At 37.1% G+C, this 13117-nt stretch overlaps 1 protein-coding gene across 1 annotated transcript in view; it reads right to left on the reverse strand.

Moving 5' to 3' along the window:
• The window catches only part of GEN1 (GEN1 structure-specific endonuclease), a 31974-nt gene that overhangs the window by 13554 nt on the left and 5303 nt on the right, over positions 1-13117 (reverse strand). The window contains exons 2-6 of the mRNA XM_045807114.2: positions 10635-10810; positions 9568-9754; positions 5205-5381; positions 3463-3573; positions 1280-1353 (exon numbers count right to left, since the gene is read on the reverse strand). Of these exons, the coding sequence (XP_045663070.2) occupies positions 1280-1353; positions 3463-3573; positions 5205-5381; positions 9568-9754; positions 10635-10795 (710 nt within the window). The 5' untranslated portion in view covers positions 10796-10810. The remainder of the gene's footprint in view (positions 1-1279; positions 1354-3462; positions 3574-5204; positions 5382-9567; positions 9755-10634; positions 10811-13117) is intronic.

The following is a 13117-nucleotide window of genomic DNA, read 5'->3' on the forward strand; positions in this document are numbered from 1 at the left end:
GGTTATAAATAAACACGTTTGGCCTCTTACTGCTTGTGTCTGTAGTGACCTAATAATGAAAAAAACACAGCACGGCTTAGGACGTATAGTCTTTTCTTTGGAAAATCTCAGAATAAACAAAAATCAGTTTTTATTTTATTATCATTATTTATTTTAAAGACTTTATTTTTGCAGGGTGCCTGGATGGCTTAGTTGGTTAAACCCGTGACTCTTGATTTCAGCGCAGGTCATGATCTCAGGGTTGTGAGACTGAGCCCTAGGTCCAGCTCTGCACCAAGTGGGGAGTCCGCTTGAGATTCTCTCCCTCTGCCCCTCCCTCCTACACCCAGTACTCTCTCTCTAAAATATAATAAATAATCTTAAAAAAAATTTTTTTAAATATTTTATTTTTAAGTAATCTCTACACCCAACATGGGACTCGAGCCCACAACTCCAAGATCAAGGCATGCTCCACTGACTGAGCCAGTTGGCCATCCTCAAAATCAGTGATTTCAGGGGCGCCTGGGTGGCTTAGTCAGTTGAGCAACAGCTCTTGGTTTTGGCTTAGGTCATGATCTCAGGATGGTGAGATGGAGCCCCACGTCAGGCTCTGTGCTCAGAGTGGAGTCTGCGTGATATTCTCTCTCTCCCTCTCTCTCTGCCCCTCCCCCCACTCACATAGGCACATGTGTGCACCCTCTGTCTCTTTAAAATAAATAAATAATAACATCCTTTTTAAAGAAATCAGTGATTTTAAATGAAAATATAGATCAGTTTAAAAATACAAAACCCAGGGTGTGCTTGGGTGGCTCAACCGGTTAAGCATCTGACTCTTGATTTGGGCTCAGGTCATGATCTCGGGGTTGTGAGATTAAGCCCCATGTGGGGCTCTGCGAAGGGCATGGAGCCTGCTTAGGATTCTCTCTCCCTCTCTCCCCCTCTAAAAAAATAAAAATAGGGGCGCCTGGGTGGCACAGCGTTTAAGCGTCTGCCTTCTGCTCAGGGCGTGATCCCGGCGTTATGGGATCGAGCCCCACATCAGGCTCCTCTGCTATGAGCCTGCTTCTTCCTCTCCCACTCCCCCTGCTTGTGTTCCCTCTCTCGCTGGCTGTCTCTATCTCTGTCGAATAAATAAATAAAATCTTTTAAAAAAAAAAAATAAATAAAATAAAATAAAAATAAAAATAAAAACACAAAATCCTTTTTTGGAAAGAATAATATAATGCTTTTTGTAATAGTCACACTCAGTTCAACAAGATTAAATGTCTAATGTCGCAAAAAAAGAGTAATTTTTAGTTACCTTTGAAGTAAACTTTGCCCTTTCAAAGTCCATATAAGTTTTAATGCTTGCTCTTTGCCAACTCCAGGGACTCCCTTTCAGAAAGCGAAAAAGAAATGCCAATGTTAATCATTGGGGAATGGAGAAATAAAGCATGACATGTCCATCCAATGGGAGGTTGTGCGGCTGACAGAATAAGGTAATTATGTAATGATAGGAAAAGATGTGCAAGATACCTTGCCACTTGTAAAATAAAAATTACAGAATAGCCACCCTGTGATCTAGATTTGTAAGTAAAATAACTATGACATTGTTAATCTATGCAAACCAAAAAGTCACAGGATTATACACTAAACCACTGAGAGCGTTTAAGGGAGGGAGGAACAGAACTTTAGAGGGCTTTCACTTTTTATGTTAATTATTCTGATAATCTTTTAATTTGACCTAACTTGAGGTTGTATTTTTGATCAGAAAAAGCATGTTCATTTACTTAAAGATTTAATATTTAAAGACCCAGACATCAAAAGAGCACAAAGGAGAGTTCCAAGTTAACTCTTGAAATTAATAGCTTAAGAAAAGTTAAAATGAGTGTTAAGTTGCCAACACACACAAAAAATGTTAATAAATGTATATTTGCATGATAATTTCTGGTCCAGTCTTCCAGTTCCTATAAAAGTTTATGAATGTATCCTTATAAGCAGGGCTGCTATTTAGCCAATATGCACTGGGATAGACATACCAGTGTTAAAATATTTCCAAATTGGTTAGTAAATAGTCACTGCACAAGCATCCTAAGTGCCTGCTGGCAAAGGGGTCTCCCTCCAGCCTGAATCCCCTTCCCGACCCCCTTACACTCACGATCAGCTACTAAAGGGGTAGCACCTGGAATAATAGTGGTCCCCAGAAGTCTGTTTCATGGCTACAGCCCATGTCTTTGGCATACCTGTTGCTAGATATTTTGTAAACCACCCTCCTTATATTAGCACTTAGCTACATGTTAAGTTTTTTGAAGGTGAATCATGTTAGTCCATAAGTGGTAAAAATCTTTAAGTAGAACAAAATAGATACCAGTTGCGTTACAAAGGAGAGAAAACGCCAAAATAGCTAAGGTTAATACATAATGTAACACCACTGTAGCTAAAATTGGTTTCTGTGAGTTTAATTTTGCAAATTTTATCTTACATTCAACATTTGGCTGTTTCTAGACTTTAATTATGATATAATTACATATGGGAAATAAGAATCTTCTATTTCAGAATGAGCATTATAATAAAATAATTACTTTTGTGTTATTTAAAAGTTTCCCTCCTCCTGCTTCTTTTTCCTACAAGCTAAAAAAAAGTGATTTCTCTCTCTGGTCACTGATGATATAAGTTAGAAATGATGGTTAATAATTTTACAATCCTGCTATTTTTTCCTCTCTCCTAAACTCTGGTGGAAAAAAAAAAAGAGAGATGTCATCCTTTGTTAGACTTCTCTTGGGGATAGTACAGTATAATGAAGGATTTAGTAAGAACCCAGAGATGATCAGTAGGGACATAATGATGGGACTACATAGTTAGAACAATACAAGGCATTCCATATTTTTAAATATATTTAGAATGGGGTTCTCCTTGTAATTCTTTATCACTCACCTACTAGTATACCTATTTGTTACAGAGTACCGTACTGTGCATCTTAAATAAAATGTTTCCATGAACAAAACTCAATGCAATGCTAAGAGGCAAGGAAGGATGAATGGCTTACCCCAATAATCATGTTGCCTAGCAACAGTAATAATACTGAGCACGTGCACAGTTGGAAAGCTGCAAGGAAGATTAAAAACCAAAAAATAGACAAAACAGTGGTAGAAATTCATATTGGCATGACACAAGAAAAGAGTAATTCCTGTATTTTTAAAAAAATGGTAGTAAAACTTGAATGTGAATCTCTTAGTCTAGAGTAATGGTTTACTGATATTCAAGCTGTGGGCCTACTTATTATTCCATTCTCGTTTATCACATTCAGTGTCACAATGAGCCAGTGTTTTAAGGTCACTTGAAATGCTGATTATTTTTGTTACTAAATTGTTTATTATGCCTAAAATTATACTCTAAATGAGGTTCTTAATCAGATACCCACATTATTTCTACATTTATTCAGCATGTAAGGTATCAAGAAAGACACACTGTGACTAGTAAGTAAATACAATAATCTAAGCCTACCTTTGGAAGATAATCACAGCCAAGCAATATGGCTAGTCCAACCAGAGCATCTCTATCCAAACCTAGTTTACTCTTGATAGATGACATTGTATAACAATCAACATGCGGATCCTAGAAGAAAGTACAGATTTAGTTTAATCTTCAAAAAGTAAACATTTATACATTAAACATTACAAAAAAGAATCTGTCTCTAAATGCTTAATTATTCCTAAAAGTCAAATTGGGAAAAAATTATCCTGATCACCAGAATCTTCACAGAATCTAACACTTCAGTATCTAGAAATAAAGTCATAGTTTCAAAACTGGCTTAAAAAATAAACTATAATAATAGTCAAAATTTTCCTTTTTATTTTTTCTTTTGATGTCTACAAAAAATTTTCACCTTACAAAATTAGACACTATAAAGTGAATATTATAAAAAGTAAACATTCCCTATAATTGCAATGTTGAAAGTTAGTATTGTAGTGCATATTTTTTTTATCAGTTCAGAAGTAGAATTTAGCGATTCATCAGTGCATATAACACCTAGGATTCATGACATCAAGTGCCCTCTTTAATGCCCATCACCCAACTATCCCCTCCCTCCAAACCCACCTCCCCTCCAGCAACCTTCAGTTATTTTCTAGAGTTCAGTGTCTCCTACGGTTTGCCTCCCTCTCATGCATAGTCTTTCAAAAAACACTTTGACACATATATACAAATATTTATTATTATTAGCTATATTTAGAATTATATAAAAGTGCTATTTTGTAACATTTTTGCTCACCAATATGTCTTTAATATCAATAATACATATCTTTTAATTTATTTTTTTAATCTTTTAAATTTTTTTAGAGATCAAGACCTGAGCTGTGATCAAGAGTCAGCTGCTTAACCAACTCAGCCACCCAGGTGCCCCAATACTATCTTTATAATGACTGCTTGCTATTACATATAATGGACTCTGAGGCAATGTTTCTCAGTGGAGACACTATTAGCATTTTCAGAGAGATAATAATAGAATCATATGGCAAGAGGTTTAGCTTTCCTGGCTCCATTCTATCAAATGTCTATAATCTCCCTTGCCCAACCTTGACTAGTTATAACTAAAATTTCCCCTGGCAATACCTCTCTAACTGAGAACCATGGCTGTGTTTAACCATTCCCTAGAAATGGGCATTTGAGGGGCGCTTAGGTTGCTCAGTCAGTTAAGCTGCTGACTTTAGCTTAGGCCATGATCTCAGGGTCCTGCAATCAAGCCCAGTGTCAGGCTCCAGGCTCAGCCCCTCCCCCTGTTCATGTGTGCTTGCGCTCTCTCTCTCAAATAAATAAAATCTTAAAGAAAAAAAAAAAGGAAGAAATGGGCATGTGGGTGGTTTGCCACATTTTTGTAATTACTAACAATGCTGCAATTAACATCCTTGTACATCTCTTTTTGCATACTTAGAGGTGTTTTTGTGGATAAATTACTAAAAATGGAAATTCTGGGTCAAAGCAAGACATTTCATATGCATTTTTATAACACATTATTGAAACTGATTTAGAATTACATCATGTGAAACAAATCAAGCCCTTAAAAGAGAAATCCACATTTCAGAGAAAATGAACTATGTGTCAATATTTATAACATTTCATTTACCAACTGCTATATGCCAGGCATGACGGGTAAGTATTTTACACATATTGTTTCATTTAATCATTTAATAATCCCTTTTAAAAAGGTAGTTTGTGAAACAAATGCTGAAAAAAAGAAAGAAAAGTACCTTGGTATTCATAGTGAAATTCCTGTAAACAGTCTGGGCACCATAGAGGAAAGCATCCCCATCATTGGTGAGACAGCCGTCTACATAACCACTGGCATTAAGATAAGCACACATGGCTTCAGCTTCCCCAGCTGCTTGGACCCAGGGAATTCCTAAGCATTCCAGCATATCAAGACACTGAAAAGAAAACATAGGTGCAAGAAATCTAAGAACATTATTTTATTGCTATTTTTTCAGTGGTTGACTTCTGTATTACAAATATTAATTGTAACTATTTAGATTGTTTTACAGATTGTGATATTTAAGAAACAATTGGAAATTTGAATACTAAATACTTTAGGGCATTAAAGAACGATTGCTAAACTTTAGGTGTGACAATAAGAAATGTATTGTGGTTATGTTTTTATTTTTTAAGGGTCCTTATCTTTTAGACAAAGATACTGAAATATTGAGGCCGAGGCAATATCATATGTGGGATTTACTTCAGAATGACATAGGAGCAGGGAGTGAGTGGGGACACAGATAAAACAAGATTGGCCAAGAGCTGATAATTGTTTAAGACTGATGATGGATTACTTTTATATTGACTTAAAATTTTCTATAAAGAAAGCTTAAAAAATTATGTCAATTAAAAAGCAATCCACATTCAATTAAAAATTAATTAAAAAATTCCACTTGAGGGGCGCCTGGGTGGCACAGCGGTTAAGCGTCTGCCTTCGGCTCAGGGCGTGATCCCGGCGTTATGGGATCGAGCCCCACATCAGGCTCCTCCACTGGGAGCCTGCTTCTTCCTCTCCCACTCCCCCTGCTTGTGTTCCCTCTCTCGCTGGCTGTTTCTATCTTTGTCGAATAAATAAATACAAAATCTTAAAAAAAAATAAAAAATAAAAAATAAATAAAAATTCCATTTTAGAGGCACCTGGGAGGCTCAGTTGGTTAAGCGTCTGCTTTCGGCTCAAGTCATTATCTCAGGGCCCTAAGATTGAGCCCCAAGTTGGGCTCCCTGCTCAGCAGAGAGTCTGCTTCTCCCTCTCCCTCCTCACCCCACCCTGCTCATTCTCTCTTTCTAAAAAATAAAATCTTTTTAAAAATTACACTTTAGAAAAAGCATTAAATATTCAATTTTCACTGTTTTGTTCAATGTTATATCAAGATTTAAAAGAAATATCTTTAAATGATTAATAATTAATCACATTAAAATTTACATCTGCAAAACTACAAAACTTCTTCTCACATGATGGGCAACTTAATATGAGCTCTTCCAAAGAAGATGCTATTACCAAATTTTACTTGAGACCTTACAGTTCTCTTCTTTCCCTCTATCACGTCCGTACAATGAAACTGTCATGTTGTGGGAAACCACATAGGGACCAGTTGTTGATTTGCTCCCAGAAGTCAAATGTCTGTGTAGGTTGTTTCTATCAATGTGCTGATTTATAAATAATCCTCTGTGAGTTTCCTTTGTGTTATGAGTTGAACCCAGATGAACAGCTTGTAGTCTAGCCTTATAGCCTAGGGCATTCTTTCTTGTTGTGCATGCACATTACAATGAGAATACTGGGTATGGTGAGGAAAAGAGGCTTTTTACCTGTAGTTTCTAGAAACTGATGCTACAAATATCATCTTTTGCTTTAACTGGTTGCTTGCATGCTATATTACATAATAAAAATCTCTGCCAGATGTTGCCCAAGGTGGACAGGGTTCAAAAAGACAAAGTACTATGTTGGGAAAAAAAAGTACTTTCCAGGACTCTGGCTGTGTAACTTTAAGGGAGATAGTTTTGTTACAGATATTACGTCTGCCTTCCTCTAGATAAGAAATGTCCTTTCAGGGGCACCTGGGTGGCTCAGTTGGTTAAGCACCTGCCTTCAACTCAGGCCATGATCTGGGGGGTCTTGGGATCAAGCCCCATGTCCAGCTTCCTGCTCAGTGCGGAGTCTGCTTCTCCCTCTCTCTCTGCCCCTCCCCCCGTTTGCGCTCCCTTCCTCTCACTCTCAAATAAATAAATCGAATCTTTAAAAGAAAGAAAGAAAGAAAGAAAGAAAGAAAGAAAGAAAGAAAGAAAGAAAGGAAGAAAGAAAGGTCCTCTCATAATAAACAGAAGAGTTTGGAAGGTATTTCAGATTCCTGCATTATTTGTCATTCCAACTCTTCAAAAACCAGCACAGAATTTGTGATGAGGCTGGTTGTAAATTTCCTTACCCTAAGTCTGTCACGTGGGGTAGTATTAGAGGAAAACTAATTTGTGTGTCATGCTTATACCTAAAAGATGGCAGTAGGTTAACAGGAAGTAGGGCCTAGTAACTGAAGGTACAGATATATGAAAATGAAGTTTTTATTCATTCAGGCAACACTGAACACTGACACAAAGTGCTTAGGAACATCACAATTACTGCAATAAACAAACAGAAATGGAGCAATTTTCTCAAGAAGAGATGGACATCTTGTTGCTTTATACTGGGTATTTCATGCCCTGAGTATGTGGACCATAGATATTTCCAGGAACAGACTCTGTAAGAAATAATTAGAATTCAGTACAGACATTTTCTTCAGCTACTAACAGTCATCATGGTGGAAGAATCACTAACTGAAAACTATTTTTTAAAATCACAATATGAATAGAAAATAAAATTTCAAGAGAAAAATGATTATTATTTTATGTAATATATTTGAAAAGAAAGGAAAATTTTAATTTTTTTTTTAATTTATTTATTCGACAGAGATGGAGACAGCCAACGAGGGAGGGAACACAAGCAGGGGGAGTGGGAGAGGAAGAAGCAGGCTCATAGCAGAGGAGCCTGATGTGGGGCTCGATCCCAAAATGCTGGGATCACGCCCTGAGCCGAAGGCAGACGCTCAACCGCTGTGCAACCCAGGCGCCCCAGAAAGGAAAATTTTAACCACAATTAAAAAGAAAAACGGGGGCGCCTGGGTGGCTCAGTTGGTTAAGCATCTGCCTTCGGCTCAGGTCATGATCTCAGGGTCCTGGGACCGAGCCCCGCATCGAGCTCCCTGCTCAGTGGGGAGTCTGCTTCTCCCTCTGCCTCTGCCTGCCACTCCCCCTGCTTGTGCTCTCTCCTGCTCTCTCTGTCAAATAAATAAATAAAATCTTTAAAAAAAAAAAAAGAAAGGAAAGAAAAATGGAGATATAAATTAAAAGCAAATATAAAAGTTTGTATCTTTAACATAAAGAACTTGAACAACAAAAAATTAAAACCTCAAAAGATTTGTCAGGCAAGGACACAAGGCCATTTATCAACTGAGACACTAAAAACTAAAATGTTTAACCTCACCATTAAAAGACCAATACCTATTAAGTATGTGTTATATGTATTTATATGTATCACATAAAGAATTATCTTTGTTTCTGTATACTAAATAATACAAAGATAAACCTCCTACCACCACATATTCTTCAGGTGTACTGAAATTACATATCTCATATCTGTGCTGGTGGAAAGTGATTGGCGAGAACTATAAAATCATTCCTAAACTTTGGTCTATCCGTCCCACTTTGGGTAATTTATCTGAAAATCCCAGTCACAAGAAAAAACTATGTATACAAAAAAATCTTCATCATAATTTCACAAATATTACAGAAGAATGACAAGTAAACATATATACAATCATGGGGGGATGATTCATTGCTTTTTTGTAGTATTTCATACATGTTGCACAACCATTACAAGTTATGGATTTGGATAGAATGTGGCGAAAGGGATATATGGGTATCGTATGCTAAGCTAAAAGTCCAAGATAAAAATCATTTGTGAGGGCCCCTGGGTGGCTCAGTCAATCAAGCGTCAGACTCTTGATTTCAGCTCAGGTCACGATCTCAGGGTTGTGGGATTGAGCCCTATATGGGCTTCGTGCTGGACAGGGAGCCCCCTTAAGATTCTCTCTTTCCCTCTCCCTCTGGTGTCCCCCAGAACGAATGAGTGAAGTATGAGATAATTAGATTTTTATTCTGGGAAATTCTTTAAGTGCTGAAGATGTCATAACAGGTAACATGTATCAATTCCCTACTATGTAGTAGTCGCTTTAGATATTGGGTTTGTTGATTTTGTTTTCTAATTTCACCACATCCCTGCAAAGTGTTACTATCCTCTTTGGACAGGGTGGCAAGTGAAGCAGATATAATTTAAAAATCTTGCTCATCATTTCAGAATTTCTATGTGCAGGAGCCGGGCTTGAACTTGGGTCAGTTTCACTACAGAATATAAACTCTCTTCTCTGTCCACACTGGCCTTCCAGTTACAGTAAGTTTAGTGAGTATTAAAGATGATGATATAACAACCTTTATCTCAGTAAAATGTATTCTCTAACTCAAATCAGAATTACTGAGTCATATCTAAACACTCACCTCTTTCAAAACTGATTTAAAATGTGATCTCCCTGTTTTCTGAGACCATGTTTTTCCCGAAGGCCCATATCGCATCTGATTCCTCCTGCTTATGACATCAGCTTTCAGCTTTGGGGGTTCCCCTTCCATAACGAACACCAGTTTTACATCCATTAGTGTTAAATAGGAGATACGAAAAAATAAGTTCCTTAAATATAAAAATGAGTGATCCATTAATAATCATATGCTGATAGCAAAAGTCAACATAACAATATGACATAATGGTAACAACATCAGACTAGTATCAAAAAGATCACATGCAGGGGCGCCTGGGTGGCACAGCGGTTAAGCATCTGCCTTCGGCTCAGGGCGTGATCCCGGCGTTGTGGGATCGAGCCCCACATCAGGCTCCTCCGCTGTAAGCCTGCTTCTTCCTCTCCCACTCCCCCTGCTTGTGTTCCCTCTCTCGCTGGCTGTCTCTATCTCTGTCAAATAAATAAATAAATAAAATCTTTAAAAAAAAAAAAAGGTCACATGCAATCACATTTTATGTATTCATATTTCAAGTGAACTGAGAAACCACTGAATGTTTTTAAGCAAGCGAGATTTATGACGGTTCTCAGTGCTACGTGGAAGATGGTTTAGAGAAGAAGGAGGCCAGGAGCTGAGGTAGGAAAACTCATGAAGATGTTATTTCAGTACAGATGAGAGAGTAGGTGTCACACACTGAGATGCTGCCTCTGGACATCAACAGAAGTTTCTGAACACAAGGAATATTCTAGAAGTAGAACTGTTAAGACTTCCTGATAGATTGGATGTAAGAAGGGGTCAAACAGAATGGTTCCCAAATTTCTGGCTTCTAGTCACCAAAGCATCCTAGTGGATATGGGAAGTAGGCAGCTAGGTCTGTGAATCTGGAGCTCAATTTTACGAGCCATCGATTTCGAGACGGCAGAGACTGACATGTTAATATAGTTTAAAATCCCAAAATGTAAAGCAGCAACAACAAAGAAACATAATGGAAACAACACCAAGACACTACCTGCTTATGCAATCACACATTTACGTCCTAAGGATGTTTACTGTACCTGAGGTGGGGCTTCATGACTGTTCCAATCATTTTTTTGACCGTCTGTGCTTCACATACCCAGAGACTCAGATCAACTGCAATGGTTTTCCCACAGAGATTATGCAAGTGGAGGTGCTGCTTAACAGGCTCCAAAATTTGCCACAAGTCATTCACGCCCATTCTGGTGATTACCTGCTGTTATTTGAAACATACTTCATAAGATTGTTAAAAGACACAGAAGCTCAGAACAGAAATTCAAACAATATATTATATGTTTGTTTAGGATAATTCATAGAGATTCTCCTTACTTCCTTCATTAGTCAGCTTTTTGTAATGTGTCAAGAACATTTGAAACCTTAACAGTGGTGGTAATTAACCTACTAGCTACAAAAATATGGATGCCACTAACGGATTAAAAGTTATTTGCAAATTGTACCATGTGAATTTTTCCTTAAAATCCACTCCTCGGGGCACCTGGGTGGCGCAGTCCTTAAGCGTCTGCCTTCGGCTCAGGGCGTGATCCCGGCGTTCTGGGATCGAGCCCCACATCAGGCTCCTCTGCTATGAGCCTGCTTCTTCCTCTCCCACTCCCCCTGCTTGTGTTCCCCCCTCTCGATAGCTTTGTCTGTCAAATAAATAAATAAAATCTTTAAAAAAATAAATAAATAAAAATAAAATCCACTCCTCACCAAATATGGGTTTCTTTGTAGTACTGAAAAATAAAGTGATTTTTAAATTTAATGGAACCCAAATGTCAATGGTCTTATCCCTCCTCATTCTCTCCCTCTATGTTCTCGTTAGCAGTGGTTGAGAATATTTCTCACATGGTGACATTAAGATTGCACGAAATTTAGAAAATAAAAGAAAAAAACCCCAAAAATGATAGTAATTGGCTTTGTTCCAGCTGTTAACAAGAGATAAGAAATGCAGAGATGGGTACCAGGGATGTCGCAAATCATATTTGTCTTCTTGAGAACTCACTCCTTGATTTACATACCTAAAGCAAGACTAGGACGTTTTCTATCATAATCAGGAAACACAAGAAAACAAAAGCAAAGAAGCATGCAAACAAGAAAACTAGGCAAAAACACTAAGAGGTCAATGGAAAATTGGGGGGGGGGGCATAAAATGGAGTTGGAGACAGTGGAATTATCTTTTTTTTAAAAAAAGCATTGGCTTTTCAAATTGCAAGGTCGCACATGTTTACCGTGGAAAAATAAAATAAAAAACCTTTTGAAAGAACAAAAAATTTCAAATCACCTATAGTGCCACTATTCAAAGAAAACTAATATTAAACTCTTCGGTGTACAGCCATTTTAAAAACAAAATTGACTTCAACTCTGCTATTCTAACTGGCTTTGGTATCTTCTATAGTCTAGTTTTTCCTTATTAAATACCTGTATCTGTTTTTCTCTTATTTTGTTATTATTTGATGAGAGTATTATGTAATATTTGCAATGAAGTTTCAGTCTCACTCTACAAAAATAATCCAGATTATCATCCTCTGAATACTGACCTTAATTCATTCCAGGAACACAGGTAGGATACAAAAAATACTACAAAAGGCTATCACCATGCAAAATGCAAAACCAATGCAAATCCATTCTAAATAAAAAGTACTGTGTTGTCTGTTCCTTTAACAGATTCCACAGCAGAAGCATATTATCTCAAATTGTACATGGCTGCAAAGAAAACAAATGCTGGACTGTTGTCATTTTCTCTGCACTTTTCTGAATCTTAATTTTAAATGTGGCCAGAGCTGCTGTATAATTTTGTGCATTCATTTTTTTATGAAGAACTGCACCAGTATTTGTTGATATATCATTTTACAAAGAAAAGCACACAGATTTAAATGCAAAGTATAAAGCATTAGGTAGTCTATTCCACATAAGAAGCCCTACTGGTTAAATGTTGGATTGTGGCATTGATTGAAGGATAAGGTTTTATCTCTGTTAATGTGCAAAGTTGTAGTTAATTCTAGACAAAAGTTGTAGTTAATTCTGGACAAACAGTGGGACACATGCATTTTCTAAGTCATTATTACGAAAGGAAATAAGACTTCTACAGTCTCAAATATCAGAATGCATAAAATTCAGAAGTAGAAAGTTTGAGAGGGACATTCTTGTTGACAGTTTTGCTTTCCTTTTATGTGTGATTCAAGTTGTATACCGGAATGGATTGCTGTTGAAGGACATGATGCAGTTTCTCTCTCTGGAGGGACATTATAACTGATCATATTTCATTTAAATGTGACTCTGACTCTACCTGTCAAAATTGTAAATGCAGGTTACTTCTGATTAGAAAAAACTCTCCCAGGAATTTAAGATATGCTCTTAGCTATGAGCAGATTTATATAAAAACTGTAGCACTGTTTATAATAGTAAAGCAAGAAGAAGAACCAAATGTCCATCAAGGAATATCTTTAATAAATTATGGTATGTTCAAAGAGAACAGATGATGCAGCAAAAAAATGGGATAGATCGACATGTACAATCTCCAAGT

This window comes from Ursus americanus, chromosome 7, assembly GCF_024610735.1.
Source record: "Ursus americanus isolate L20-20 chromosome 7, mUrsAme1.1.p, whole genome shotgun sequence".
Taxonomy (NCBI): Eukaryota; Metazoa; Chordata; class Mammalia; order Carnivora; family Ursidae; genus Ursus; species Ursus americanus.